We start from the raw sequence: 27,227 nt of genomic DNA, 5'->3' as shown, positions 1-27,227 counted from the left end.
GAATTCTCTGTAAGTCGCTTTGGATAAAAGCATCAGCCAAATGCATAAATGTAAATGTAACATTCACTCAGTGGTGGGTAAATTATTCTCAGACAACTCTAACAACAGCAGAATCGCTGCAAATTAGTATGGTTTTCATTAGACCGCCCCCTGGGGAAAGCTATGTGTGAAATTATGTGGACAAGCTCACTGTTTATTCATATTTAATAAGAGACTTTGAAACTGAATCAAGACGATTCTCGGGAGGATTGGGCAGTACTTTACACTGATGTAACGTCTGGACTGTGGCTGCTCGTGAAACAAAACACCACCCAGGGGAAACGAGAGAGGGTTATTGTGTGGGTTAATATTCAGGGTGTACCGTGATACTGCCGTGATGCCGCAGTGGAGGGATGAGGACTTACCGAGGCCTTGTTGTCGGCCCACCAGGACATCGGCGCCCACCATGCAGCCCATGCCCATGAGACACACGCCCACACCCACAAAGTGCAGCACTTTATACCTGACTAACAGGAAGAACCACGACAGCAGCAACACCACAGGGATCACGAAGCAGTCCAGCAGCTGCGAAACAATTAGAAGAATACATAAACCTCAAAGGGAAACACGTCAATGCAAAATGTTATAATAGCTTACAAATGCACCTGACAAGTGTTTTTTAAATTCTGATTCAATTCCTGGATTTGAATTGAGGAAACATGGGATGCAGAACAACATTTTTAATGTAATATTACAGTTTTTCTATTCGCTTTGGTACTATTTTTACAAGTAAGGTGTACATTTTCAAAACTCTTAGTACAAAACACAGCTAGTCATTCTTTCAAAACCTGATGTAATGCTTTCATTCAGCTGCACATATATTCACTCCACACAAAATCATTCAAGATTATTGTAATTTGTAATGACAACATTTGGTTTAATCACCGAAACACAACAGTATGATCTTCTTTCAGTTTAGTACTTTAAACAATCAGTTCATTCAACAGCAAACAATGCAAGATACATGTTTCAAATCTCCCTCGTTGCTGAATTAATAACAGTAACACAGGCTACCACAATAAAATACACTTACATTACCTAACTTATGTAATTCAATCCATAATGTTATATATGTAGTGTTATCAAGTTGTGATGAAGTATGACAGCCATGATTGAAGCCATCTAATCTCCCTTCTACTGATGCAACGAACGAACATTAGGATTTTTTTTTATTCGCTTTGGTACTATTTTCACAAGCATTTCACCCATTTTCGAAACTCATAGTGCTAACATCACAACGGATCATCAAAAGTGCACTTTTTTCAAACATTTCAGCATATTTTCAATTGTGTTAGTACAATACACAAAACCACAAAGTATCCTTTTAACTACACAAAATAAGTGTTTCATCTTTATAAATGTTTCATTCACAGTAACTCCCTTTTATAAAGCTCTTACTATCAAACTTTTGATTAGCATCTCTTCTCGTTCAGTTTAATACTTTGTCTGTTATTTAATCCAACTGATCTTAATGGTCAATCAATGAATCATTTGGTACACCTATAGATTTCTATAGATATCGATTATAGACATAGTTTCTACTTTGTTTGCAATTTCCGAAATGGATAACCATATGAAATTAATAATTTTTTACATTTTAAGCAATACATCTTAGATTATAAGGTGTGTGTGTGTGTGTGTGTGTGTGTGTGTGTGTGTGTGTGTGTGTGTGTGTGTGTGTGTGTGTGTGTGTGTGTGTGTGTGTGTGTGTGTGTGTGTGTGTGTGTGTGTGTGTGTGTGTGTGTGTGTGTGTGTGTGTGTGTGTGTGTGTGTGTGTGTGTGTGTGTGGCCTGGTAAACTCTACATTATGGGGACAAAATGTCCCCATAAAGATGGTAATATCCTAAAACCTTGTCCTTGCGGGGACATTTTTTGGTCAAGCTTATAAATCTTACAGAATGAGTTTTTTTGAAAATGTAAAAATGCTGATTTTTTTTCTGTGATGGGTAGGTTTAGTGTAACGGGAAATAATATAGACTTTGTACAGTATAAATGTATACATCAGTATACATCATAATGTCTATGCAGAGTCTATGGAGTGTGTGTGTGTATGTGGAGGGGGGGGGGGGGGGGTCAGAAATATTTGCAATTTGTGAATAGAGCAGAATAGAGTATAAGGTAGTGGAAATAGTCAATGACGGTGTAACATCAGACTGATCAGAAATCAGAAGAAGGGAGACAGATGGTATCAAATATAGCATTTTACATTACAGTATGTATGCCATGTGATACTGTAAAAAGATTACCATGGTAGAGACTGCCACATTACTGTAACTCACCCTTATAAAGCTCAACTACAGTAGATTCAGCCATATATGAGAACATTTATTGGCAGCAAACTCTGATATAGCACAGAACCTCATGGCTGTGTCATAACTTTATCACACCTTTATTACACTGAATAGAATACTATTACAAACATTATGGATTCAATGACATAAGTTAGGTAATGTAAGTGTACTTTCTAATGAGGCATATGTAGTCTGTGTTACTGTATTTAATTCAGCAACGAGGGAGATTTGAAACATGTATCTTGCATTGTTTGCTGTTGGATGAACTGATTGTTTAAAGTACTAAACTGAAAGAAGATCATACTGTTGTGTTTCGGTGATTAAACCAAATGTTCTCACTACATATTACAATAATCTTGTGTTTGAAACAATGAATATATGGACTGAAAATATGTGCAACTGAATTAGCTTTCAGCAGTTTGTGTAAACAAAGTGAGAGCTCAGTGTCGAGAGGTTTAACGTCTTAAATAACAACTTAAATAGCATTCTTAAATAAATCTGCCATGATATTTATGGGATTATTTGAGTTAACTGATCCAATTGATTTTCAGCTCCAACCTGTTCATATACCTAAGGTATTGAAAAGTTTAGTGCAAATACATTTTTAATAAGGCCTCAGTGACTGAAGGACACACAGGAGATAAAATGAGGTCATAAAATGTATTTAACGCCTCCATTTACGGACCAAGATATGAGACATTTGTTAAAACTCTACATTTCTTTGGCTCAGCCGATAACACGAAAGAGAAAAGGACAGGGAGAAGAGAATATATAAGCAGAATTAGTAAGGACATTTGCATTCTGGACCTCTTCCAACACCATGACCATCTATAACAAGTAATCATCTACACTTAATAGGCAAATGTGTTAAAGAGCGGCTCCATCGCATGGTTCAGCATGAATGCATATTAATATTGATGAGCCGTTGTGTAATCTCATTACGGTCTATATAGAAATGTTAAAATACGCTCGTTGTGAATCACAGGGGGAAAAAGCATGCAAAAGTTTGGGAGGCAGGAAGCATCTCCTCACACAACATGATGCACTCCAGTGTGGGATGAGCAGCAACCCGACTGACCTCATCAAACAAGCTATCATGCTAGAAAATGTTGAAAATGTTTTTTCCAATTTAGAGCTGAAAATGCACTAGCTCTGTTCAAGCCTCTGGCTTGTTTATCAGTCACGTAGTATATGTCTCTGTTTGTGGCTTCATTTGATTCCTCCTGTGCACAATGTAAGGTTCAACAATTGAGAACGTTGGGCTGCGTGTGTAGGGGAGAGCGGGGCACAACCTAACGCGGGGTCAGTTGTAACACACATGGTTTAACACTTTCCACACATGCCAGGATGATGAAATTTAGTGTATTTACTAGTTGCCATATCAACATTATTTAGAGAAAAAATTGCGTCAACATTTTTAAATCTTTGGAAGATATCACTGAACATGTATTTAACCATAGCAGAAGTACATTTCTTAGTTTATTTTTTATCTCTGTTTTTTGTGTTTATTTAAAATAAGACAAATCTGATATTATTGTAATCTTAAATCTGTTATTTAACAGTTGAGATGCAGAAGACTCGAGACAGGGTTAAATCCCAGTTGCGCAGGTGGGGTGTGTTGTAACTGCGTTACAATGAGCCCCTATTAGAAATATGCTATTATATTCTATATTTGAATTAATTCTATTGAGAAACCATGAGAAAAAGCTGAATAAAAACTGAGAGTCAATGTTCAGAAATTATTATTATGTTTTTAACTATGCTGTATAACTGTGTTTTGAAGTGTGTTTGTTGTCAAACTCACAGATTAGTTTATTTTTAATTATAAAAAAATGCATTATTTTATTTGAAAAAGTTAATAATTGTATTTTATTGACAAAATATTTTAGTTTGTCTTTTGATTATATCAGGTAACATTTTAAGCTGTCATTTGCTCATGTTACAATGTACCCCACCTATGGGGCATGTTGTCACATTTCACTTCCATTCTTTCAGGGTAAATCAAGAAAAAAGGTATAGACTGTATTAATGAAACAAAACCACATAATTGTACTAGACATGTGGGAAATTAATGTGGGAAAAAATAAATACTCTGAACCACAAATGGATTTACACAAACTGAGAAAGTCAAAAAGCGTTAGGTTGTGCCCAGCTCTCCCCTATATGATTTGCACTGTGAAACTGACTTTAAAGGTCCCGTTCTTCGTGTTTTTTTGAAGCTTTGATTGTGTTTACAGTGTGCAATATAACATGTGTTCATGTTTCGCGTGTAAAAAAACACAGTATTTTTCACACTATTTACTTATCTGTATACCGCTGTTTCCACTGTCCTAAAAACGGCTGGTGATTTCCTTGTGCTATGAAGTCCCTCCTTCAGAAACACGTAACGAGTTCTGATTGTGCAAGCGGTTCCTGTGCTGTGATTCGACAGCAGCTTAGCGCACGTGAAAGCGGTTCCTGTGTTGTAATTTGACAGCAGCTTAGCGCACGTTGGAAAGGTCACGCCTCTTAACGGAGAGATGTATTCGTTCAATAATCTCTACAGCGTCCCTGGGAAAGCCAAACAAAGGTGATTTGACTCCTGGATGAAAATAACAGCGTCTCGATGACATGGCGATAAACACACTCAACGCAACAGTTCCTATTCTCCACGCGACCGTCCGCTTCTCCACGTGGGACAGCAACAAGACCGCGCCCCCTTTTTCGCGTTTCTTTGTGGGCGGAGGTTAGTCTGTTCTACTGCTCTACTGACGTTATTAAAGAAGGAAGTACCAGGATGTAGTCCAAGCCAGCCGTTCGCTGTAGGCTTTGAAAGGGAACTTCTGTTAAATAAAATATCTCGCTTGGCATTGAACTTTGAGCTTTATAATTTTACAGGTATTATTTATGCTCTAACAGCAACATTACACACTAACTAAAGTTTGAACAATGGAATCGCGAAGAAGGGGACCTTTAATCTACAATTTACTGTTGTTCTGTTATTCTTGCATATTGAATTTACTTTGACAGCAGCAAAACCCTAATTGCTACAGTTATTGTTAATACTGTGAATATTATATATTTTACCAATTAATGTGGGATCTTAACCAGTGTAAAAACCATTAGAATCCCATTAGTCATTTTAATTTCTCTTTTTTGATGTACCAAGTTTCCAGTTTTATTCTACTGTAGTAGATGCGTGATTCCCCCCAAACCAGTTCACCAGAAATTTTTACCATGTAAATGTAACATTAATTTAGTGTGATTAATTATAAAAAATAAAAAAAAAGATAAATGGGCACTATTTGAGGGGACAGACATTTGTAATGGTGTCTGAAACCTTTGGCTGAATCCCAAATGGCACATTTCGGCTGAATCCCAAATGCCACACCTGATATGCACTTTCGGTCTTGTGGACTTACAATGGCTTCCATGTGTGTGTGTCAGTTAAAGGGATAGTTTTAACACAAAAGAAGATATTTTGAAGAATGTTTGTAACAAAGCAGAGAGAGCAATTATTGACTACCATAGTAGGAAAAAAAATACTATGGTAGTCAATAGTTGCTCTATCTGCTTGGTTACAAACATTCTTCCAAATATCTTCTTTTGTGTTCAGCAGAACAAAGAAACTCATAAAGGTTTGGAACAACTTGAGGGTGAGTAAATTATGACAGAATTTTAATTTTTGGGTGAACTATCCCTTTAAGTCCACGAGAGAGTAGGGTGTCTCATTCATCATTTTAGCCCCCTCGATGCACACTTCAGCTGAGCCCGCAAGTTTGCGAGCTACGCAGAGGACTTTACCCGCCAGTCAAAGCGGCATTACGTCACAAAAGTGCGGACTCAGAGGAAGACTATGAGGGTTTAGGGTGCCATTTGGGATCCAGCCTACATATGCACCTTCGGTCTTGTGGACTTACAATGGCTGCCGCATGCGCGTATCCATTAGGTCCACGAGACCCCCCTCTGATGCCAATTTGGTAGACATCTGCCAACCCTTGCTAGACTTGTTATGGTGGTGCATTGTGGGATTGAATATGTGCACTCTATAATGTCCATAAGGGGTTTCAGACACCATTGCAAATGGCTGTCCCCTCAAATAGTGCCCTATTTAAGGGTATAGGGGGCAACAGCCATAGATATTACAATTACAAAATAAAAGACAAATAAAACTTAAATGTGATTCAAAAATGTAAAACGTGACACATACTCCCTAACCAACAGTTTATACATTTTCCTACCATTGTTGCAATTCAAGCTTGCTCATCTAACACTTTTTTTTTTTTACAACTAAGTGTCGCTCATCTACAGTATTTATATGAAAGATTGCACAGCAATGCAGTAGAATATTAATGAAATTTGGTGGTTGCGTCGGGGTTTCAGTGTTTGATTGACCAACAGGAGCATCTGTGTCCACTGTCTGATCAGAGATGCTGGAGTCTCCAGTGGCTCTGAGCAGAACTGAATGACAGTCGAATTCTCTTTTGTGCTGGGCAGAGAACACAGAGACAGATAACGCTTTAAAGTCAGTAGCACTGGTTGTGCTGTGCAGGCATCGGAGTAGTGCTGAACTGGCGGTACCTGCTGATTGGTCGCAGTGGGTGCATAAAAAAAAAATAGAACTCTGGAAAAACAAATAAGTCTGTGTGTTCAGGGACGTCATGCACCTATATACCTTATTCACAGCAGCGCCATCTTTGATTTTTAACAGGAATGAAAGCGAGGCTGTGAGGGATAGTTGTACATCTCTTCAGTGGGTTGTACTGTTATTTAATGTGTTTTTGGATTGTTCTCCTGACAAAACACTGCAAAAACTCAAACTATCTTTAACAACCTTACTTTCATACCTATCATGGTGGTGGTCTGAATAAGGTCTACGGTTTTGAGATAGTCCTGGCTGGTGCCTAGGTGAGACAAGACATGACCTAAACAACTTAGTAGCTCATTATATACGTGCAAAACATGTTAATCTAATAGTAAAGTTGCCTGAAAGTGGATTAGATTCAGACGAGCTAATCAATCGTGCCAGTCCTGAAAAGTGAAGCCAAAGCGTCTTGATAGCCCCAAGGTGGCTGGGTGCGGTATAGGTCTCTTCATGTAATGTAATGGGACATAGACAAACTAAACAATCAAATTACACTTCAAATACATTTTTTCCAAAGATGGTTTCTGTCATTTTAGGCAGTTTTTATCACGCTGATGTTAGTTCAAGTGTTTGTTGTCGAAACAAGTTTGGTTTTAGTCAGTTATTCGATGCTATAAAAGTGGGGGTGTGATGTTATGATTGACAGCTGAGATTGACAGCTTCTGTGTGTGAGGCACCAACGGACATTCTTCAGGAACTTCGGTGAGGAGATTGGAGCTTTAACTTTATTTTCTAAATTTTCATAACTGTACATTTCACAAAAAAAGTTCAGGGGCGTGTGATTGATTAGGCGGGACCTTGATATTGCGGCTTCACTTCGCGCTCACCACTGCGCAGACTCGAGACCCAAGATGTCATCGCCATATTTGGACACTGGTGGCTTCACTTACCTCAATGGAAGAGATTGAATGTGTGTCGTCTGTCTCTTCTTTTTTTTTACAGTCTATTGAGCTAATATATACAGTATTAACAGAGGCGAACCAACATTGAATGGGGGCCCTAGGCAAAATTAATCAATGAGGCCCTATTAAAAAATTCTGTTAATATATCTTCGTTATCTAGAGATATAATTTTAGGCTATACAAAAAGTAGTCAAAACACATCTAACAGAACCTAAATTGTTACATTTTAATAACATTAAAGTGCTTTTTATTTAATTAACACAATGTCAATCTTCATCTTTATAATAGAAGATACAATACAATATCTTCAAAATACAGTACAATCTTCATATTTATAACCAATTGTCACCTTAAAAACGGTGCTTTGTGTGGTGGTGACAAGAACAAGCAATACTCATTTAAATGTAATCTTTATTTTATTCGTTTATCAACTAGCCTAATTATGTTAACTCAAACTAATTTAACGTAGAAGAGCTGGATATACTAATTAGCCTAGTAATTAAATAATGTCAACTAAGTAAATATTATTGAGTATTATTGAGAATAAGATTTTTCTAGTGGACTAATCATTCATTTAAGCAATTAGTAGAGTAATCACACATTTATATTAGGCTAATTTAATTAGGCTGCTTAAATATATAGGCTACTGAGTGCATGGAAGCGGCGTGCACGCATAAAGCTTGTGAAAAACACTGGCAAAATGATTATAAATGTGTTGAAAAAATAATGAGACATTTTAGTTGTTTATTATTAAACTAGTATTTTCTGAGTCAGTGTCGGCTGCAAAGATGAAGTTGACGACGCATAGTGGACGTGCCTTTAGAGAGAAATGCACTTTTCATATGGATTACATAACCAGAGAATATTTGTTTTCGATTTTAATTTCTTTGTTTAAAAGTAGACACTTCAAGCTTTCTATAGGCTTGATATATTGATCATATATGAGGCAAGTAGCCTGATACGATTCGTTTTGGTTCATTTATGAGATGCGCTACAGACTATAGGACGAAAGAAAGCATGCATCCTGTTTGTTTTCTTTATTTTACAAAAGCACAACTATTTGATGTTATTGTGAGTTTACAAAAACACAAATAAATGATGTATTACTCTTATCTGTGTGACTATAAATTATGGAGTATTCTAAGTTGTTTTTGCTATCAGGAAAAAAAATACCAGTGATCGCGCCGGCGCCTTCATGTCATGTAAGCGTGCTATACTTCAGCTTCCACACTCCACAAAAACTCTTGGATATGTGCCTAATAATAGCGCATATTTATCTAGGTTAACATTAGAGTGAGCCAGACGGATACGTTCTTTTCATGCTTAATTCAAATGATGCATTTTCTACAGTTTGAAGAAGGCGGTCGAGGCGAAGTGGCGAAAGCATTACCAGTGCAACGAGAGAGGGGGGGGGGCCCACTAAGGGGGATGCAGAGATGTCACTGCATGTTTATATTACCGTTTCTGATTGTTTAAATGATCAGCCCTCGGGGTAGCCTAGAAATCTAGACGCACCCTAGCGGCAGCAAATCTAATTTGCAGCCAGGGTAGTCTAGCAACTCTCCGTTGGCTTGCGAGCTGGAAAAACCAAACTCTGGTCATTGTATAGAGTCGGTGGGCGGGCTTAACATAATGACGGCAGAGTTGCCGCGGTTCCATTGTAAACAAAGAAGCTGGCGAACAGCGGCCTTTCGAATCGGCTTTGGCCGCGACTCTGGAAGACTTGGAGCTAACTGAGGAATGACTGAGGTAATTCTTAAGAAAGGAAGATGTGTTATGAGTTTTGCCGACCGGATACGGCGATAGTTTAATCTATCAACTAGCTCCGCTTCACCTTCTTCGTTGCTCTGGTTGGTTGTAGCTCTATCCTATTGCGTGCAGAGGGAATTTGAAAGACTACCGTTTATCCCGCCCATCGGATTGAGCCCTGCCAATGGTGAGGTCCCAGACCCAACATCTTGATGTGGGTCTGGCTTGTCAGGCTACCCTCGGGGGGCTCCTCAAAATGCGGGGCCCCAGGCAAGTGCCTGCCCTATTGCAACGCCTCTGAGTATTACTAATCTAAGCAGCACCTAAAACTTGACAGCCAGTGACCTTGCGGTTTCATTGTATAGAGCAGTTTTGACATTTACATAATATTTCCTTTTGTTTTCCATTGAACAACTAAAGAATGATTACGAAAACAAATGCAAATCAATTAATTGACATTCTTGCATTTGGTTAAATAACATTTGACTTGTTTCATTAGAGTGACGAAGATAATATTCTGAAAACAAATTATCTGTGAAAGGTGCAATTCAATTGAACTACCCAAATTTAACCACTTGAATAAGTCCTTAATAACCATGAAAGTTAATGATCAAAGACTGCACTATAAAAGAAAAAAGCTGCAATCAATACCAATAACATTTTGAGAGGGAATGATCCGGTGTTTGTTTGTGTGTGTGTGTTTTGGGACTTATAAAAGTCGAACAGCATCTGTATTCACCTGTTGTCACATGCTATCATAATGCTATGGGATCTTATCACAAAAAAATCAATAACAACAACACACAGTCTTGTTTTAAGATGTGTACTCTTTTGTGCACAATATAAAATCCTTATTGATCAGAGCTGATCCTCTCATCTACGCCTTCACACCTTATAAAAGCCTGTCTGAATGTCCCTTTAAGTGTCTAATGGTAGGGTAGACTAGGCTAATATATGCCTGGATGCCAGCGCATTCTCTAACAAACAGTTGATGACAGTCTTTGCATCCATAAGAGAGCTCGTAATGACCATTGGTGATGGCAATAGAAGAGTGAGAAGTGAAAAAAAATCTATCCTTTTCTCTGCTGGAATCTCTAATAATCATTGAGACCTCCTCTGGCCACTAATCAAACACCATTAGCAGTGACGTGAATAAGGCTCTTTCAGCACTAACAGCGCTTTAATGAAGATTAAATGACAAGCGCAATGTGAGGCAAACAGCCATTCGGACAGACATAACAAAGGCCTAAAGCTACTGCGTTTTCGCTTCTTAAGACATTGGCTGTTTCACAATCTTTCTTTTCTTTCCCTCGCAATGCACAAACACACATTCATAAACATATTCGCTGGGGTATTACTTACCTGAACGCTGGTCAGTGTGGTGTACTGGTAGGCTTTAATGACCAGGTAATTGGCTTCTATATCAATCAATCCCAGAATCATATACTTCCACCATCTTCTTTTCAGTATCGCCAGTAGATTCTCCTCTCCTGTGGGAAAACATGAAGGTACACAGTGAATTCGCTTATTATGTGTACAGACAGTTTGCTGTGGTATTTTACACAATCAATATGCACTTATGTACAAACTATGTACAAACTCTTTGGGAAAACGATCAATTGGTTGAATTGGTTTGAAGTCAAGTAGGTTGAAGGCAGATATTAATATGATAAGATCAATGGGCAGAACATAATCCTGGATAACGTTTTGCTGATAGACCTGGGGCCCGTTCTTCATACCTCGCTAACTCCGTTAGCTGGATTTGATTGTTGACGATTTGGCATGATCTTGGATTAATTGGTTCTTCGACGCTCATCCTGGACTTGCTGTCATAGCAACAGGTTCGTAACCTTAAAACCTGCTCGCGAGCAGGCTTATTTCATGTAAACAGGATTAGATTGCATCTTGAGGTGATACTTAAAATCTGTCCCAGCCACTGCTACTTTATTACAAGAGTTTATTACTGAATCAGGGGCAATAATAATAATTTTAAATAATAATAATATACAAATGTTAAATTGTATATGTATATGAGAATGTATATAATATTATAATGTTGTGTATAATACTATAGACACAGCCACTTGGAGATGCAGAGAATTTGATCATGACCCTTAAGAAACTTTAATACTGTCACGTTACAAATGTGCTTCAAATTGAATTAAAAATTGAATTACAACATTGAAATAAAAATTTAAAGGGTGTACAAGTACTGTATAAAATCGTGAATATAAATAATTGGTAATCATGTTAAAAAAAAAAAATGTATTATTGATCAATAACTTTTATGTTGGTTTGGTCGTTTAGCTGTTTACTTATAAAGGTCCAGATATTCGTGTTTTTTTTTGTGTGTAATTTGCCACGTTTTTTGCCAGGTGGCTTTTTTAATTATATGATGTCATTGCGTTGCTGTCTTGACACCAGCCAATCGCTGCATTGCTGATCATGGTTTCGAGTATCGATGCATCTGCCCTCTTCAGGGAAAACAAGAAAGCGCAGTGATCTTAGATCATTTAATCCAGATATTTAAATCCAATCCGCAAATTCGTTTGAAGAACCAAATTAGCCAGACATCAGTTATCACAATGAAACGATCTGGGATCTGTCAAATCATCTCAGATGTATTAAGCGAGGTACGAAGAACGGACCCCTGGAATATCGTTCCTATAAATCCTTGACCCAGATTTTAGGGATGGATTAGGGATACATGGAGTAGATGGTGTGGTACCATATAATAAATCAAACATGACCCCAAAAAGAATAAACAAAAAATTTTTTGGAGGAAATTAATACTTTTATTCAGCAAGGATGCATGAAATTGATCAAAAGTGACAGTAAAGACATAAATAATGTTACAAAATATTTCTATATCAAACAAATTGTTCTTTTGAACTTTATATTTATCAAATAATCCTTAAAAAAGCAAAGTTTCCTCAAAAATATTAAGCAACAACTGTTTTCAACATTGATAAGACATTTCTCTTGAGCAGCAAATCAGCATAGAATGATTTCTGAAGGATCATGTGACTGAAGAATCAGAATATTTTTTTAAAATAATATATTTTTGTTCTTTTGCAATTTATGTACCTATTTATTTATCCTCTTTTTTATTTTTATTTTTTTCCCTTCATCTTCTCTTCCCTTTTTTCCCTCTCTTTCTTTCTTTCTCTCTTTTTTCCTATTAGAACTCTGATCATCACAATTACTATAGCCTATATTGTAAATATAATGAGCATTGTTCTACATATATATTAGGAAACTTATTATAGAGATATACACATACCCAACACAATTTTACACACGCACTTCACATAATTTCTGTTTTATGTGTTTTGTATTGATGGTATCGTCTAACTATGCTTTGTCTTATGTACAGCTTTAAAAATTCATAATAAAAAAGAATCCGATTTGCCATCAAAAGAATAAATGATATCTTAAAATATATTAAAATACAAAACATTTATTTAAAATGTTTATTTTTCATAGTGTTATTGTATTTTGATTAAATAAATGCAACTGCATTTAAGAGACTTCTTTCAAAAAGCAAGGAAAGGAAAGATCATAAACTTTTAAACCATAGTGTGTCATTCATAATGTATCATAATAATAACATATTAACATAACAATAAAATACCACTTTCCACAGAAAAATTACAAAAAAGATAAGTAAAAAAAATTTCAATAATAAATATAATTAGTCAATTTCCAAGCAACTACAGATTAATCCCTGAAGAAACCTGAAGAAATAACATACACAGCAAAGAGTTTTCTATATGATCATAACAGTAGAAGCACTGCAGGTAATAAAGCAAGACGATGAACAAAATGCTTTGCAGACAATCTAACTCAGTTTCCCCATTACGCTTATTATTTCAGCTGAAGGAGAGTGGAAAGGAGACACACTTTCTCTTGCAGGCATTAACCACGACACTTCGTTCTGATTTTCTAAATGAACAGAAGTAAAGACAATCTCTGCAGGGCGCAATCTTCTCTATCCAGAAACTTTTAATGGACAGTCTGACATTAACAGTTTGGGGAGGGAAACCATTTTCTTTTCCATTTTTCCCCAAAGTTTGAGCACTCCCTGTTCAACCACTAGTGTTTTATTGTAAGACCTTAAAAGTTAATTGATTCATTAGGCCTTTTCAACATTTCAAAGCTCCCTCCTCTAGGCAGTTAAAAAAAACAGAAAATAAAGATAATTACTCTAATCTAATCGAACACAAAACAAATGCTTTGTTCTTGCAGCTTCCAAAATCTGACATTTAATTAGGAAATGAAAGTTAGGAGCAACTGGTAAAGTCAAGAGAAAATCTGCAGAGCAAGAAAGAAAGATTTCTGAACAAGCTGCTCATAGACCAGCAGGAATATAAAGCAAACCATATATCGCCGTTCACTTGCAACCGTATTCTGTGACTATAAAAACTAAAAGTACAGTATGTTATGACAAAAACGGAGAAGCGGTTAAAAAATTGAACAATTTAAGCATGGGGATGTATCCATTTTTTTTATTGAGATTGTGTGTGCAATTAAAAGGAAGGAATGGATTGTATTAAAGGGTTGGTTGATTATGAGTTCACTTTTTAACTTTATTTAGTGTGTAATGTTGCTGTTTGAGCATAAACAACATCTGCAAAGCAATGTTGTCAAAAGTACCGGCTTCGGTACCAAGTAAAAATGTGACGAGCGCTGTTGTGCGGGATCGTAAACACCTCTGATTGGCTCAAATATGTCTATGATTGGCTACAATGATCAGCGCTTCAAAAACATGTTGTAAATATACATCAATGACGCTTTTCACCAAGCGGGATACACACGGGAGCGTCTATCAGCGGACTGGTCCGGGTTAGTGACATAACTGACCTTAAAAATGACATAAACCCTGCCCCCGGGAACATGCAACAAAGGCCATGTTGAGAAGAGGAAGAGTTGTTGTAGTAGTAGAGCACATTTGAGAGTCTGCTCAAGCTGTCACATCCGTCTTTTCACATTTATTGCAATACAGTACACAACACAAATGCAATAGCACGTCATAAAAGCAGGATGACAACATAACCGTAAATAAACTAAAATGTAGCTCCCTTCAGCATATTCTCTGGCCCTGAAGGCATTTTACAACAGTTCCCACACAAGCGATTTATAGATTATCATGACAGAATATGCTAATCGATGACTTGAAGATAGTAACTCCACATCAGCGATAACTAATCAACTAACCATTCAGAAACGTCCTGTCTCATTCTACATGTTGTCACTTCTTCTTGAGTCTCTCCATCATTGTCAGACTCTGGTTTGAACATAAAAGGCTGAACAGTTTCAGACATTTTCAGTGCGTGTCTACTCTGTGTGAGGTAATGGGAGCTGCGAACTCGAACTCTTGAAGCTTCGCCCACTTCCTGAAAGGAGCAGCAGCTCATTTGCATTTAAAGGGGGACACACAAAAACGGCGCTCACTTTCAAAAAGTGACAATTTTAACATGCTATAAAAATACCTGGGGTATTTTGAGCCAAAAATTCACATACACACTAAAAAGACAAACTCATCAGAGACTTATTTTACATCTGTAAAAAGGTGCATTATAGGCGTCATGTGTGACCAGTGATGAAGCAAAAAAGAGTCCACAAACACACCGGGAATTTATGACAATAGGACCCCTTTAAGCATGAATCCTAGATCAACTACAAAATCATCCATTAACTACTTGCAGAAACAAATTCAGGGCTTTGGAACATTACTGGTAATACTGATAACCAAAGTCCAAGTCAGTAGATAAGATTTCAAACAATGCAAGTTGACCTCAAATAATTCTGATTTACACAAAATTACTATAATTAATAATAATAATAATAATCAATCAATCAGTTAATGAATAAAGTTCTGAGTTAATTATTTTTTCAATCTATTTAGTGACATTTCCTGAGATCTAAATGCATTATAATTCACTATGTGTTCATTACACTGTATGTTTCAATACCAGATGTCAATCTGTATTCATTATTTCCTTTTCAGTTTCTAATACAAAACGGCATTAATGGAATTAACAACTGGCAATTAAGATTTTAAGTGTGAGTGTTAAATGGTTTCAAAGAATAAAACGACTGAAAAAGACATGGCTTTCACATAATAAAAAAAGTGAAATGAGATGTTACAGGCAAGGGATACAATTCAATACAAATGACAATCAAATCCTACAGATTGCATGTAAGAAGACATGTCTCCCCAAAGTTAAATCAAACAAATTAATCGAATAAATTACAGTAACTGGAGATCATAATAACATTTGCAGATGCCTTTTACTGGGGTCAGATTTGATGGTCCAGAGAAAAGTACTTTAAAGGGAGAGTTCACCCTAAAATGAAAATTAAGTCATACGTTATTCACTCTGGTGTTGTTCTAATGCTGTATGCCCTTCTTTACTTTATGGACCACAAAAGGTCACTTAAAAAAAATATATAATGGTCTATATAATGGCAGGGAATAGCTACCAGCTTAAAAAAGATGCAAAAGTATCATAGAATGATCCCAAGTGACATGTGTCGTATATCCCCAGTGTTCTGGGGGTATATGATATGAAATTGAATGTATTATTTATTGAAAATCCTGACCTTGGGTGCTTCTCATTTCTTATTAGTGCATCCTTGTTTCCTTCACGTTTTAGCTCCACCCCCTAAGGATGCGAGGGAAGGATGCACCTGTGTATCCTCGCTCATAACTTCTCACTCCTCGCGGTGCAATTAGAGAATTGAGCTGCCCTTCAAGAAGGATCAATTCGATTGGTTTTCAGGTCACGGGCTGAAGGACATAGTAGCGAGGACACAAGGAAGCATCCATTTGAGTATTGAGAAGCACCCCAATGTGTAACTAGTCCTACTCGACCCACTCCGAATGGGATTTAAACTGGGGTCTCCAGTGTGGGAGGTAGCTATGGATGCTAAAGACCACACATCAGCCTCTAACATCAGTCGCTAGCACGCCTCTTGAGATCAGAGGAGTAGGCCTAGGTTTAAACACACAGCTCTTACGTTATACTCCCCTAGGCCTGTCACGATAACAAATTTTGCTGGACGATAAATTGGCCAAGAAATTATTGCGATAAACGATAATATTGTCGTTCTGGAACCATTTTCATCTAAAATAATGATAATGGCATAATAATTATGCAGGTACACCTTTTCAAAGATCAAGAAACTTTTATTTCTAAAGACTATTTAACACTGAAAACGGAAAGCATTTTAAATATCCACAATAAATGAACAAAACAACCAAAACAAAAAAGGCAATGGACTCTCAGTCTGTTAACAAAAAAATGCACTTGAATAAACTGCTGGGAAAACTGCAACGGATGATTATGTTTTAGTGCTGGGAATCGATAAAAAAAAAACTACTTAATCACATTTTTTTCTGTAATTAATCACGATTAATACGTTTTTAATGTTTTGATAATGTACTAATTTCAGTTACTATCCAAATTATTTACAGCATATTTTCAATATGTGTTTTATTGTCATGTTTTTATGAATGAAGGCCAGTATCACTGATGTCTCTATGAAACATTAATGACGTTACATTATAGTATAACTGAAAGCTGCCAATTTCAACATTTATTAGGCTTTAAAAAAAAAACTTTTAATTTAAGTGAACTTAAAACAATCTTTACATAAACCCATTATAATAAATGTTATATTTACCTGTGCCTTCCCTGTTAGACATATATACAGAAATGTAATAGTTATCAAACACCTTTCTTAACTTCATAAATAATAAATGAAATATAGATTAATCATCATTAAAGCTTAAATTTTCTCTGTTCCCGTTGTTCTTTGATGAACATTAAAGACAGACATCATCAGTGCTCCTGTCACTTTAAGAACGGCCGCTGACGAACATGACGCGGATCTGACGCGCTGTCCCGCGCATCTCATTTCCTCACAACTCTTTAAGTTCATTTAAGACGTTATTTGATTAATTTAAGACTCCTAATATGAGAATACTCAAAATTCTCTGTGTTGTTGTTATTGATTGTTCATGAGCAAAAGAGAACTCGATGTGAGCAGGAGACTGACGCGAGTCTGTCTGTGCGTCGAGTGTGTGTGTGTGTGTGTCAGAGTGTCCCTCGATTAGCTGACATGAGACGCAGCCACACAGACAAGACATTGACATACAGTGCATTCTCTTGTCTTGTCGCGCTTAGAAGCATTTACATGTATAAGAGCGTGATCATATAATGTAACGCTCTGCAAAAATTGATATAAAAACGGACGCTGGAAATTATCGCGGCCAAAAAAATGATCAAGCAAATTTTTTTTTATTGTGCAATTGATTGATTTATTGACTATCGCGAAAGGCCTACACCCCCCCCCCAAACCTCACTCCCATCCGGGTCACGGCACCAAATATAACCATTCCTATTCGACCCACTCCGAGTGGGATTCCAACCAGAGTCTCTGATGTAGGAGGAGGGCGCTCTAACAAAGATGTTAAAGACTGAAGCTGCTAGCGTCAGTTGCTAGTGCACCTCTACACAGGTTTACACGCACAACTCTTACTGGCCTACATTTACATTTACACTTGTCCATTGTGCATGGCGACACGACTTGCACACTCGTGTGACACTGTTAGCGCCGCAGTTCACTCCGTCTCAGAAAAAGCAGTTGTGAGAAATCAAAATGAACAAAAACATGACAAATTACAATGGCTAGAAATCCCCAAAAAGTATCCGTGTACTCCAGACTAGGCATGTGCCGGTATCAAATTTTCATGTTTCGATTAATTGCTGAAGCTTTTATCACGGTATACGGTATTATCACGATATTGAAATAAGTTGCAAAAAAAAAGTGTTGTCATACTATAAACAGGTCTAATAACTTTCTTGTAACAAAAGAACCAAACATTTAAATACAATAAAGCAATACACAAAAATTTATAAAGTAAACAAATATTTAAAACAGATTAAAGTGCAAAATAATTATAAAGAACAATAGGTATGCTGAAATGTACATTTAGCTACCTAAGATTAATACAAGCTTTAGAAGTATTTTTCATTGTCAGTTTGTTAATGAATGAACTAATGTTAAATAATGGAGCCTTGTAAAGTGTATGATTGAACAACAGTCAGAACATATTCAGACAATATCTAGGGCATGTAATTTAGTCCAGATTAAAATATAAAATGCTCAAGTTTGAAAATGAATAGCCTTAAGTCTTTAAGTATTAGGTTATGTGATGAGCAGGGAAACGGCTGCGTTTCTGCTGTTCTGTCAGCGCCCTCTGCTGTCAAAAAGTGAATGTGCACTTCAGCGCCTTGTTCCGCCATGTGCTCAGCTCATGCACGGTCTATTTACATCATTGCCAGTTCCTCTTGGTCTATTTACATCATTGCGCGTTCCTCTTTGACGTGTTGTTCATTTTAAACGGTTGATGGGTAAAGTATTCTTAAAATTCATTAAAAAAATCGGAATAATTCGTAATAAATAATTATTCACGGTATTTTGAAGTGCCCACGATAACAATATTGAGCATGTTCATTATTGCGGTATATCGTATTACCGTTTACCCGCACATGTCTACTCCAGACCAGTACTCCATTGACAGTCAGAATGACAGATGACAGATGTGAACACGATAACTTCTTGTTACGATAAACACAATGGATATATTCGTTGAACGGGTACATTCATGGTACATGGATTGTATTTTGTGTCGCTTTGTTGTCAAAGGCAAAATATATTTGATTTTTGGATTAAAATATCCCAAAAAAACATTTGAACGGTGTTATATATTTTGTTGACTTGTGTATTTACATTATCCAAAATGTTTCCAAGAATGTTTAAATCCAGAGAAATAAGCAGAATTTAACCAGGACAAAATTTACCCAGGACCCAGACCATGTCCGTGCGTCGCCTATCAATCAATGACATACCCTCGACCCGCGTTACCCTCGATTTCCGTGGGTTTTTAATATTTTAATTTAGTTGAAACCATGGAAACATCAAAGAAGCTTTAATGTATTATGTGTTTTATTAGGTGAGCAACTGCTTGGATACTTTCATTGACAGAAAACAGTCATTCTTACATAGCTAACAAGTTAGTTTTTTTAATCTTTTCAAATCTTGCTTTCATGATTTACCATGAGTACCATGTTTTACCATGCCTACACTCTAAAAAATGCTGGATTAAAAATAACCCAAGTTGGGTTGAAAATGGACTAACCCAGCAATTGGGTTGTTTTAACCCAGTGATTGGGTTGTTTTAACGCAGCAATTGGGTTGTTTTAAGCAAACACTTAACCCAACCGCTGGGTTAAAACAACCCAATTGCTGGGTTAGTCCTTTTTCAACCCAACTTGGGTTATTTTTAAACCAGCACATTTTAGAGTGTAATATCGATCTAGCTTAGTGCAGTGTGCAACAAGCAAACGCACAGTGTAGCATTCTAACATAACTTTCAACACATTCAAATAATGTATCTAATATGATAAAACAGCACTGCATACGCATGGAAGCGCTCGTCTGCGGCATAATAAAAGCTCTGCGAAATCCAGGCATCATCAAGCTACACCTTTGTTTTGAATAAGCGACTTCTAGCAGCGAAAAAATTGCGGTAGCCACACTAACAGAGTCACACAAACAAGCACGTCGCGTAGTTGTGCACAGACCAATGGCCAAGGTCAGGATTTTCATTAAATAATACATTCAATTTCTTATCGTATACCCCCAGAACACATGGAGGGGAAAGAAGGGCACACGGCATTAGAACAACACCAGGGTGAGTCATTCGTGACTTTATTTTCATTTTAGGGTGAATACTGTATTTCTTTAAATCCACTTTATCTGAAAGCAAAATATGTACTTGAAAATTGAGCAGCAGATGAGATCTAAAACCTTTCAGTGGATATGCACACACTTTGTGTCAGATAGAATGTTGTTATTATTATAAAAAATTTGTATTAGATGTAGTATATCAGATCATTGTAAGTATGAATTTAAAAAATGTCTCGTTGATCAGGGCTTGGTTTGGACAATGCCTCTTAAAATAAGAAAACCCTTAGGTTATAATTCTAAAGGGTTTTCTTAATGTTGTGCATTTGCCTGCAGATCTACATTTAAGTTATTATTCCCTCTGAAATAGATCTCATTTGGGCTTAACCTCATTGAACACTATGCTAAGCATCACCTTTTGTGCTCGACAGGAAAAAAACTCATAGAGGTTTGGGACGACATGTGGGTGAGTAAAAATTGAGTGATATGAGTGAACTTACACTCTGTCCCTCTCAGCTTTATAAAGATATATAACACTGAACCGTTCTCTGTGAGGCCTCCATCGTTTCGCTTTTAAATCATATTATCTATTCGCACCTCCCATTTGTGAGAATGTTAATGGAGTGTGCCATTATATTGACTTTAACAGGATGACCACAGGCAGCAGCTGTGATAGAGATGTCATCACAGAGCTTGTTAAAGGGACTGACTGGGGAGAGCGTGCTGGTCAAACAAGGAGGAGAAAATTACTCTTACAGACAGGTCATTCTGAGAGACCATATAATAATCCTGTTCCCAAAGAGCGCTGACAAATCCCACTGTGTTGCCAGAATTTCTAAAGATGGATCTCTCGACAGACCACTCTTCCTCACACTGGCAGCGCAGGGCCCATATGTCCTTTAAAGATGCGAATGAGAACGGCTTGTAGTAGGTCTCAGATTTGTAAAAAAAGACATTCAAAATTTACAATCAAAAAGCCATGTTTGGGAAAAAAGAAATATACACATTTCAAAAGTTTTGAAACTTTCTATTCACCAGACAATCCTACAAATACATAAAAAGATATCACAAAAATATTATGCAGCATTACGGTTTTTAACATTGATAATAATGAAATGTTTCTTGAGCAGCAAATCATCATATTAGAATGATTTCTGAAGGATCATGTGACACTGAAGACTGGAGCAATGATGCTGAAAATTCAGCTTTGACATCGCAGGAATAAATTGGTTAAACAATATTGCTTTTTTATAACTTCTTTTTAGGCATGTCCTTATTTTAAATGTATAAAAATAAAGTTTTCTGTGAGGGTTGTGTTTATGAATATGGGTATGGTTAGGGGATAGAATATATAGTTTGTACAGTATAAAAACCATTGCTTATATGGTCTAAAGGAAACAGCAGTTTGCAATGAAACATATACAATTTGCTTTCTGTATTTTAGTTATTATTTTTGAAGCAATGAACAAAATGTTTAAAAACTTAAGGAGACATTGATGTGAAGTACAAAATAAACTTACAAAAATATGAATTAAAATATTGCTTGTTGATAGTGTAAGGTGGTAAATGGTGTTGACACGGACATTAATAATTAATCACATGGAATTAAATTGCGCTAAATAACCCACTCAGAAATGGGACTTTGCCTTTTCAGAAGAATAAATACATAACAATATAAGAAGAATAATACATAAATATAGAAGCGTTATGAATCAGCAAGTCGAATCATGATTCGGATCGCGTGTCAAACCGCCAAACTGCTGAAATCATGTGACTTTGTCGATTCAAACCGCTGAATCGACTCGCTGATTCATAACGTTTCGAAGCTTCATGATGCTGTGTTTTGAAATCGGTCATCACTATACAAGTCGTTATTTAGGGTTTTTTTTGCGCACAAAAACTATTCTCGTCACTTTATAAAGTTATTGTAGAACCACTGTAGTGAGATGGACTTTGTAACGACGTCTTTAGTACCTTTTATGGGTCTTGAGAGAGTAAAGTGCATTGTGCCAATGGAGGCCTTTCAGAGCCATTGGATTTCAACTAAAATATCTTCATTTGTGTTCTGAAGATGAACGGAGGTCTTACGGGTGTCGAACGACATGAGGGTAAGTAATTAATGACAGAATTTTCATTTTGGGGTGAACTAACCCTTTAACTTTCTGGTTATCATTCTTGGTGTGAATCTGTGGTGATCCTATGATGTAGTATAAAGCTCAACGAAAAGAGGTAAAGGCATCAACATGTAATGCAGTAGTCAAGACAATACATCTATACTCAGGAGAACATGAAGCACTTATGATAAAAGCAGCCGTTAAATCAATAAATAATGCAGAAATCCTCTGTGCAGCTCCGTTTACTTTGTCAATTACTAAAAGCCTTTGAACCAATATGATCACTCCTGAGACTAAAGGACCCTTCCAGAGACGCAGTATCTGTTCTCCCATTACAAACAAAATACTAATAACTGGATCAAATGTCCTATTTGCAGGTGTACATCAGATATTGTAGACTGACTTCAAAGAACAGATTAAATGAATTAACATTCTGCACAACTTGCACAAATCATATATAAACTACTTTCAGGACAGCATGCTGTACAATAATTCCCCCTGTGTGTTCTGCATAAGAAAAAGTTGCACAGGACAGACATGAGGGTGAGCAAATGATGACAGATTATTAATTTTTAGGTGATATATGCTATTAAAGTCAGCATGAAACAGAACTCTCAATGCTTTTCTTCCCTATTGTGATGTATATTTGTGTGTAACGGCCTCTCGAACAAGAAAAAAATGTAGGGCAGGTCTTGATTTTGTCCATGTGGAATTGATTGAATCATTGGATCGTTGTGGTTTGCTATTAGCCTGGCTCCGCCCTCCTATGTACTTCCGCTCAGTTTTCATTTTCCTTCAGTACTCTGTCTGGGACTGAGGTATATTCTTAGGTTTTCTCCGAACAAATTTTTACCAGTCCAATCAGCAAACAGAGGGAGTGGCTGAGAATGATGACGTTGATGTTGTGCGCTAGTTTGAGTTGTAGTTCAGTAATGGCAGAGGAGAAAGATGCGAGCTAAGCCATTCATTCCGTTGAGTAAGCCATTCATATCCAGAAGTTAAAGCCTTTCCAGCTTGCTCCGTTAGGGGTGAAGGAGTTGGCTGAAGCCCTATTCGGACGGTAATTGTTTCTCGTGGGGTCGGAAGGCATTGCCATCATTTACAGGGGCTGGTCAGTGATTGTATTGCCGTCCGCCTCCCACCACCCGCGTAAAATTCCCCGGACGAATTACCTACTGTTTTAGACAAACACCAAGGTCGTCTGGTCATTTAATTGCTGTCCGAATCCACATCTCTGAGTTTTCAAGAATATATCACCTCAAAAATTCACTGTTTATATCCTTTTTGACCACTGCAGAGCACCGTGCGGTTGCGCTGTAATTTGGATGCACTTCTGGACTTGTATTTCTTTAAATGCTGGCAAGTATTTACAAGAGCAATATATTTCATCACCGCTCAAAAAATAAAAAGAAGAAAAGCATGTAAACATTTGAATTTGGCCGTTATTTGAGCAGCGCGTTCCCGATTACAAAATTCTCCCCTCCACTGTGAATAAATCACAATCTGAATGCACAAGGTTTTATCAACGAGGTGGTGTGCACAATCTGCACGGTTATTTTTACGGATTTCCATGTGAGAAACAGAGACGAACGGCGCATGACATACGTCACGACCAAACATTAGCGATTGGTTATGGCAGATCCAGAGTGGCTCTGGGCAGATCCAATAGTTTTAAACTTCAACAGAGTTCCCGCCTTCAAGGAAGTAAATGCTTGTCAATGGAGAGTGGCCAGACTCTCTGTACAAATGAAATGTACGAGAGTCTGGTAAGACCAGGCTAGTTTGCTATTGCTGCAATCGTTGAGTAAAGATTACGAGGGCACATGAATAAAAAAAAATGTGCATGCATAAATCATTTACAATAAATCCTGCAGTATTCCATAAAAAAACAAAACAAGATTTGTCCATTTTGAATTCACAGTGACCTTCTTAACTCCTTAACTTTGATTTGACATAAAACTGAATTTATTTTTTATTTTTTTGGTAAAATTTCAGGGAACACATATTCACTATTAACTACGACTTTTGCCTCAATACACTCTTAATTTTCTGCTTATTATTAGTTAGTTAGGTAGTTTTTGTAGGGTTTAAGTTTAGGTATTGGGTAGGGTTAAGGGATGTAAAATATGATCATGCAGAATAAGGCATTAATATGTGCTTTATAAGTACTAATAAACAGCCAATATCCTATTAATATGCATGCTAATAAGCAACTAGTTAATAGCGAGAATTGGACCGTAAACTAAAGTGTTACCTTTTTTACCACGTCGGGCAACACCTGTTGTATTAAATGGTGCTATAAATAATTAAGGTACAAGAACAGTGACAAACTAACCATATTTAATTTTTTTAGATGAAGCTGGATATCGCATATAAAATGTAATGAGGTTGTTTGACAACAATGTAGCATACTGTTTTACACAAAATTGTTGGCAGTGTAGAGTATATAATGTGCATGTTAGATTAATATTGCTTCCATTCATCCATCACATTGTAAATGGATGCTCATGATGCTTTGTGGGGTACAATATGTGCATGCTTGCTGTATACTGCACATTCCTGCAAACGTAGAATGTAGGTCATACAGACAATTTGTATACCGTGCTTAGATTACATCTGCATATTTACATTTGGACACTTGCACCCAAATGTGTCAAACAGACCAAATTTAACCGGATGTATGAACATTTATTAATTTAAACATCAAATGATTTTTCAACAAACAACTTTTTAGGTTCGGTATCTTTAGATTCAGTGTTAAAATGCCACTGTGAATTGCATTCAAGGTATACGTTTTATCTGTATGTGTGTGTTGTTTGCTAGGAATCAAACCCATGACCTTGGCATTAACAGCACCAAACTGAGTTTAGCTACAGGAAATAATATGGTATGCCATTCTGAGCATAAGTGTCTGTGCCATCGCAGACTCTCTCCAACAAAATCTGTGTGTGGTCGTGAAGGGCTTATTCACACTCAACACTGGCCGAGGAGGATGCATGCACGCCCCATCATCGTGTGGACACAGTTTATTGATTATCTGTCTGTGGGGGAAACAGAATAGAGTCAAGGCGTTGTAGCAATGCAAACAATAAATCTCTTCCCTCACTCCTGCCAGCTCAACACTTCTAATCTGTGTCAGTGAGAAGAAGTGGATACAGCTGGCCTCTAAAAAGCCAATAAAGAAGCTTTCTGGGGTAATCATCAATGTAAAGGACAAAGCACCGACCTCACACATTACCCAGCAATCCTAGCACTCGATTTTGCAGGAGATAATGAAGACGCCGTGATGGATATGCTAAATACTGACTGCAAACTCAAAGCGGAGGCCATCTCTCCTCCTATAGAGTATAACGTGCATTTCACTTGTATAACCTACAGTTTCAACAGGGTATTTTATGCTATTGAAATGCATCTGAAGGCAGCGCGAGTAGGGCCCTAGTGCGGATCAAATCCCGAATTCAGTCATAAAAATTATTTTTCACTATAATGTGGAATGTCACAGAGTTTGACAAAATGTGGATGAATTAATCAAAAGCAGGACTGTGCACTTAATAAAATCGTGATATGGACTAGTGTCTGTGAATATTAAAGCACAAAAAGACTGCTATTTAAACATGAAGTCTCTGCATGCATGTCTGAGTGGTGAGTGGTGCAGTTTCATTTAATACAAATACTCAAGCAAGCATGACGCTTATGGTGTTTTTAGTGCCTGCCTCACTACTTTTCCAATCGGCTCTGAGAGTTCACTAAAAATAATTAAATATATATATTTTTAAATATGATTTTTTTAAGTAATATCACACTTTTTCTTTCATGTTTACTGTTTTTCTTTTCAGTAAACCTCTGTTGTGCAGCACTTTGTTTGCCAAAATAATCAAGGGATAAAAAAGAATGATCATTTGATAACATTTTAAAAGATTAATTAAATGTTAATGTTGTATGCCTTTATTTGATAAACACCTTTTTTGACAATACATTTGTATTAAATCATAAATCATTAACACATTTAAGCAAAAAAAATAAAACATTTCAAAGTGACCTATTGTATATATATTCTTAAAGGTGTCATGAACTGTTTTATTTTTTTATACTGTTGTCTGGGGTCAACTTATGACATTTGTGTGGTTTTTACATTCAAAAACATCATAATGAATAAGTAATAGGCTATTTTCTGCCATGGTTTTGAGGCTTTCTGAAAGACGAATGGTTTTGATGGGCGTGCCGCACTGAAGACTTGGAAGTAAACGCCCACGGCTAGGATTGGATAAGATTTGCATATTGAGCATCAGCTCCCTCAGTACATGTGGGGATTGTTTTGAAACGTTCACAGGACTCGCAAAATGCCTTTATCAAACAAACACAATGATTCATCTCTCATCCACCCGCAATTGATTGGAATGTTATTTTTGTATTACTTGGCCAGCCCGAAGTGAATATAACCGCGAACCGCACACACACACACACACACACACGCGCGCGTGCAAGAAAGGAATGTTATTTCACTATTTAAGATAGCCCGTTGGCAGGCCGGTGAAACATTTTGGTAGCCCGTCTGAAAAACACCGGGACGTTGGCCTTTGCGAGCACTGGCGTTACAAGTCCGAGTCTGATCACGAATGAACCAATAACACCTTCTCCAGCCTGACAGCGTGCTAAAGTATGTAATCAATAGATATCAAATCTGTAACAATGCAATACTAACACATATAAAAAAACATGTTTTACTCACATAAGTGTGTTGCACCATTTC

At 36.9% G+C, this 27,227-nt stretch overlaps 1 protein-coding gene across 1 annotated transcript in view; it reads right to left on the bottom strand.

Moving 5' to 3' along the window:
• The window catches only part of slc35f1 (solute carrier family 35 member F1), a 136,793-nt gene that overhangs the window by 39,593 nt on the left and 69,973 nt on the right, over nt 1-27,227 (bottom strand). Inside the window, exons 3-4 of the mRNA XM_079831987.1 lie at nt 10,968-11,095; nt 405-564 (exon numbers count right to left, since the gene is read on the bottom strand). Coding sequence (XP_079688113.1) covers nt 405-564; nt 10,968-11,095 — 288 coding nt within the window. The remainder of the gene's footprint in view (nt 1-404; nt 565-10,967; nt 11,096-27,227) is intronic.

Source organism: Gobio gobio (assembly GCF_949357685.1).
Source record: "Gobio gobio genome assembly, chromosome: 12".
NCBI lineage: Eukaryota > Metazoa > Chordata > Actinopteri > Cypriniformes > Gobionidae > Gobio > Gobio gobio.
Note: the sequence above shows the minus strand (reverse complement) of the source record. Positions and strands in the feature narration are given on the sequence as shown.